Consider the following 6,000-nt stretch of genomic DNA (forward strand, 5'->3'; position numbering starts at 1 on the left):
TTTGGGGAAGGCTCTGCAAACCATCCCACCTCATACCATCCAGTATTCTCAGGGCTTCCTAGAGCATTGTGAACTAGTGCAGTGGTCTGAGCAGCACGTTAGGCTCCAAGCATCACAACTTCTAGCCCAGTACTGGAAAATAATTTTGTATGAAACCGATGTTGGTGTCCTGGCTTATTGTTTTATTTGTTTCCTGTTTATCCAACAGTGTCTGGTTATTTCCTATCAACATCAGTGTCTGGTTATTTCCTATCAACATCAGTGTCTGGTCATTTCCTATCAACATCAGTGTCTGGTCATTTCCTATCAACATCAGTGTCTGGTCATTTCCTATCAACATCAGTGTCTGGTCATTTCCTATCAACATCAGTGTCTGGTCATTTCCTATCAACATCAGTGTCTGGTCATTTCCTATCAACATCAGTGTCTGGTCATTTCCTATCAACATCAGTGTCTGGTCATTTCCTATCAACATCAGGGGGAAAATAATAAAACGTGTAACTACATCAAGTCAATCAGGGGATCAAAATATTTGTGTCAAAAGGGCATAGGCCAGAATCAAACCAACGCCGAACCCACGCCGACATGCTAGGACTGTATGTTCCCTAACTAACCGCGAGATTGAACCCACTTTTGAGTTAAGGATACACTTCTAGCCCAGTGGAGGCCGATATCTGTCTTGTCTTATTGAGCTACAGTGGGGAGAACAAGTATTTGATACACTGCTGATTTTGCAGGTTTTAATACTTACAAAGCATGTAGAGGTCTGTAATTTGTATCATAGGTACACTTCAACTGTAAGAGACGGAATATAAAACAAAAATCCAGAAAATCACACTGTATGATTTTTAAGTAATTAACTTGCATTTTATTGCATGACATAAGTATTTGATACATCAGAAAAGCAGAACTTAATATTTGGTACAGAAACCTTTGTTTGCAATTACAGAGATCATACGTTTCCTGTAGTTCTTGACCAGGTTTGCACACACTGCAGCAGGGATTTTGGCCCACTCCTCCATACAGACCTTCTCCAGATCCTTCAGGTTTCTGGGCTGTCGCTGGGCAATACGGACTTTCAGTTCCCTCCATATATTTTCTATTGGGTTCAGGTCTGGAGACTGGCTAGGCCACTCCAGGACCTTGAGATGCTTCTTACGGAGCCACTCCTTAGTTGCCCTGGCTGTGGGTTTCGGGTCGTTGTCATGCTGGAAGACCCAATGCTCTTACTGAGGGAAGAAGGTTGTTGGCCAAGATCTCACGATACATGGCCCCATCCATCCTCCCCTCAATACGGTGCAGTCGTCCTGTCCCCTTTGCAGAAAAGCATCCCCAAAGAATGATGTTTCCACCTCCATGCTTCACGGTTGGGATGGTGTTCTTGGGGTTGTACTCATCCTTCTTCTTCCTCCAAACACGGCGAGTGGAGTTTAACCCAAAAAACTAGATTTTTTTCTCATCAGACCACACGACCTTCTCCCATTCCTCCTCTGGATCATCCAGGTGGTCATTGGTAAACTTCAGATGGGCCTGGACATGCGCTGGCTTGAGCAGGGGGACCTTGCGTGCACTGCAGGATTTGAATCCATGACGGCGTAGTGTGTTACTAATGGTTTTCTTTGAGACTGTGGTCCCAGCTCTCTTCAGGTAATTGACCAGGTCCTGCCATGTAGTTCTGGGCTGGTCCCTCACCTTCCTCATGATCATTGATGCCTCACGAGGTGAGATCTTGCATGGAGCCCCAGACCGAGGGTGATTGACTGTCATCTTGAACTTCTTCCATTTTCTAATAATTGCCCCAACAGTTGTTGCCTTCTCACCAAGCTGCTTGCCTATTGTCCTGTAGCCCATCCCAGCCTTGTGCAGGTCTACAATTTTATCCCTGATGTCCTTACACAGCTCTCTGGTCTTGGCCATTGTGGAGAGGTTGGAGTCTGTTTGATTGGGTGTGTGGACAGGTGTCGTTTATACAGGTAACGAGTTCAAACAGGTGCAGTAAATACAGGTAATGAGTGGAGAACAGGAGGGCTTCTTAAAGAAAAACTAACAGGTCTGTGAGAGCCGGAATTCTTACTGGTTGGTAGGTGATCAAATACTTATGTCATGCAATAAAATGCTAATGAATTACTTAAAAATCATACATTGTGATTTTCTGGATTTTTGTTTTAGATTCCGTCTCTCACAGTTGAAGTGTACCTATGATAAAAATGACAGACCTCTACATGCTTTGTAAGTGGGACAACCTGCAAAATCGTCAGTGTATCAAATACTTGTTCTCCCCACTGTATATAAAATGATGGTCGGTGATCTGTATGGCTGCATGTCGCCTTTGTAAAAAAGTATATGATGTTTTTGTACATTTGAATGTTTCAGTAATAGGACCTAGCGCGTTTGAGCAAGAGACAACATTATTTTAGATGGAGGGAAAGAGAACTGCTCATTTTCAGTCAGTCAAAAGAGTGATCAAGTTAAGATCCTGTGCTGTGTGTAAAGCTGCTCTTTCAACCTGGTGCGTGGGCTGTCTCCGGAGTAGTAGGGCGAGTCAGAATGTGTTTGAGAGAAACACACACACACAAATACTCTCCTAAACACACACATTAGTATGAATGCACAAACGTACATATGCACAAATACACACTGTGGGGTGACTAGGGTTTTACTATGGGAATGTGTGTGTGTGTGTGTGTGTGTGTGTGTGTGTGTGTGTGTGTGTGTGTGTGTGTGTGTGTGTGTGTGTGTGTGTGTGTGTGTGTGTGTGTGTGTGTTTGTGTATGTGTGTAAATGTGTTTATATGTGTGTGTGTGTTTATTTGTGTGTGTGTGTGTTTATATGTGTGCGTGTGTTTATGTGTGTGTGTGTGTGTGTGTGTACCTGCTGGAGGAGGTGCTGGGTAAGGGTCGCCTCATTGCCCCAGGGCTCATGCTGTAGTAGGAGGAGCTGTCCAGGTCGGCCAGCGAGAAGTTAGGACCCGTCCCAGCTGCGATGGGGGCTAGAGAGAGAGAAAGAGAGAGGAGGGAGAGAGAGGGGGAGAGAGGGGAGAGAGAGGGAGAGAGAGGGAGAGAGAGGGAGAGAGAGAGAGAGAGAGAGAGAGAGAGAGAGAGAGAGAGAGAGAGAGAAAGAGGGGGAGAGCGGGGAGAGAGAGGGAGAGAGAGGGGAGAGAGAGAGGGAGAGAGAGGGGAGAGAGAGAGAGAGAGATAGAGAGAGAGAGAGAGAGAGAGAGAGAGAGAGAGAGAGAGAGAGGGGAGAGAACAAGGAGAGAGAACAAGAACATTAGGTGTTACCATTTATTAAACTACCACAGTGTACATCTCAATAAGTGGCCCTCCTCTCCTTGTGTCCTCTCCATGTCTCCTCTCCTCTCTACTTTCACCTGCAGAGGAGAGGAGACAAGTGGAGAGGAGAACAGAGGAGAGGAAATAAGAGGAAAGGAGACAAGAGGAGAGGAAAGGAGACAAGAGGAGAGGAAAGGAGATAAGAGGAGAGGAGACAAGAGGAGAGGAGATAAGAGGGTGTCACTTTAGATGCACCCGGTACCTCGTTCACCTTGTTGCCCTTAAGTGTCTGACTTAAAAGGTTTCCCTTCCCGCTACCTGCTTGTGTGTGTGTGTGTGTGTGTGTGTGTGTGTGTGTGTGTGTGTGTGTGTGTGTGTGTGTGTGTGTGTGTCTGTGTCTGTGTGTGGTGTAGGTCACAGTGGGACTAGCTGGCACCTTTTGTCATCCAGTCCATAAAGGCAGTTGGTGCCTCTTTATATTCACGGTGACGGGAACCACTATTTTTGATGAGGACAGCGCAAACGTGATGCGGAGGGGAGGAGGAAGAGGAGGAGAAGGAGGAGGAAGAGGTCAGAGGAGAGTCACTGCTGCAGACCAAATGGAGGAGAGGAAGAGGAAGAGGTAAGAGAGTCACTGCTGCAGACCAAATGGAGGAGAGGACGAGAGGAGGAGGAAGAGGTAAGAGAGTCACTGCTGCAGACCAAATGGGGGAGAGGAGGAGGAAGAGGTAAGAGAGTCACTGCTGCAGACCAAATGGAAGAGAGGACGAGAGAAGGAGGAAGAGGTAAGAGAGTCACTGCTGCAGAACAAATGGAGGAGAGGACGAGAGGAGGAGGAAGAGGTAAGAGGAGAGTCACTGCTGCAGAACAAATGGAGGAGAGGATGAGAGGAGGAGGAAGAGGTAAGAGAGTCACTGCTGCAGACCAAATGGAAGAGAGGACGAGAGAAGGAGGAAGAGGTAAGAGGAGAGTCACTGCTGCAGAACAAATGGAGGAGAGGATGAGAGGAGGAGGAAGAGGTAAGAGAGTCACTGCTGCAGAACAAATGGAGGAGAGGACGAGAGGAGGAGGAAGAGGTAAGAGGAGAGTCACTGCTGCAGAACAAATGGAGGAGAGGATGAGAGGAGGAGGAAGAGGTGGAGGAGAGGATGAGAGGAGGAGGAAGAGGTAAGAGAGTCACTGTTGCAGAACAAATGGAGGAGAGGACAACAGGAGGAGGAAGAGGTAAGAGAGTCACTGCTGCAGAACAAATGGAGGAGAGGACAACAGGAGGAGGAAGAGGTAAGAGAGTCACTGCTGCAGAACAAATGGAGGAGAGGACGAGAGGAGGAGGAGGTAAGAGAGTCACCGCTGCAGAACAAATGGAGGAGAGGATGAGAGGAGGAGGAAGAGGTAAGAGGAGAGTCACCGCTGCAGAACAAATGGAGGAGAGGACGAGAGGAGGAGGAAGAGGTCAGAGAGTCACTGCTGCAGACCAAATGGAGGAGAGGACGAGAGGAGGAGGAAGAGATAAGAGAGTCACTGCTGCAGAACAAATGGAGGAGAGGATGAGAGGAGGAGGAAGAGGTAAGAGGAGAGTCACCGCTGCAGAACAAATGGAGGAGAGGATGAGAGGAGGAGGAAGAGGTCAGAGAGTCACCGCTGCAGAACAAATGGAGGAGAGGATGAGAGGAGGAGGAAGAGGTCAGAGAGTCACCGCTGCAGAACAAATGGAGGAGAGGATGAGAGGAGGAGGAAGAACAAATGATGGAGGAGAGGATGGATGAGAGGAGGAGGAAGAGGTCAGAGAGTCACTGCTGCAGACCAAATGGAGGAGAGGACGAGAGGAGGAGGAAGAGGTCAGAGAGTCACTGCTGCAGACCAAATGGAGGAGAGGATGAGAGGAGGAGGAAGAGGTCAGAGAGTCACTGCTGCAGACCAAATGGAGGAGAGGACAAGAGGAGGAGGCTGCTGTGACAGACACAGTAATGGTGTTCCTAATTAACATTGGGAGAGGACACTGCTACTGGGAGAGAAAGGGAGAGAAAGAAAGAGGGATGGAGGAATGGAGTGAGACAGAAAAGGAGAGGGAGGAGAGAGCGCAATAGCGCACGCATCATCACAACGCGGTGCCCACCTCTCCCGATAACTGGCAAAAAATATATATATTAAACAATGTTCCGCGTAGTCAAGTTACCCCGGAAGACTCAACCCCCCCCGCCCCCCCAAAAAAGAGAGCCAGTATAATTTCTAAGCCATCTCTCTTTTTTCCCTCTTTCAATCCCCCTCTACACCCTCCCTCCTCTCCTCCCTCCTCTCCTCCCTCCTCTCCTCCCACCTCTCCTCCCTCCTCTCCTCCCTCCCTTCCTAATCCAAAGTGGCTGGGCGTTATTTACGAGGCAGGCAGAAAAGCAGCGGGTACATTTGCATGGCTAATAGGGTAAGTCATTTGTGAGAGAGCTAACCTGGACACCGGGCTGCAGTAACTCAGCCTATAGCTCTGGTCTGGAGAGAGGGATAAAGAGATGAGGGGAAGGTGGGAGGGGATGGAGAGAGAGAAGAGGAGAGAGAGGGTTATAGAAGGAAAGATTAGCGGGATGGAGGGAGGAAAGAGATGGAGGCAAGAGAAGGACAGAGGGAGATAAGAAGGTACAAAGAGATGAAAATGAGAGGAAAGAGGAAAAGAGAGAGAAAGAGGGGTAGAATGAGAGGGGGATACAGAGCAGGTTAGAGAGAAGCGGGGCCTAAA

General features: G+C 48.2%; 1 protein-coding gene across 3 annotated transcripts in view; it reads right to left on the reverse strand.

Annotated features, from left to right (window-relative positions):
- LOC115124455 (nuclear factor 1 A-type) overlaps positions 1 to 6,000 on the reverse strand; it is a 318,617-nt gene that overhangs the window by 98,050 nt on the left and 214,567 nt on the right. For all 3 annotated transcript variants that reach the window (XM_065009608.1, XM_065009609.1, XM_065009610.1), the window contains exon 5: positions 2,872 to 2,989. In XM_065009608.1, the coding sequence (XP_064865680.1) occupies positions 2,872 to 2,989 (118 nt within the window). The remainder of the gene's footprint in view (positions 1 to 2,871; positions 2,990 to 6,000) is intronic.

This window comes from Oncorhynchus nerka, linkage group LG25, assembly GCF_034236695.1.
Source record: "Oncorhynchus nerka isolate Pitt River linkage group LG25, Oner_Uvic_2.0, whole genome shotgun sequence".
Lineage (NCBI taxonomy): Eukaryota > Metazoa > Chordata > Actinopteri > Salmoniformes > Salmonidae > Oncorhynchus > Oncorhynchus nerka.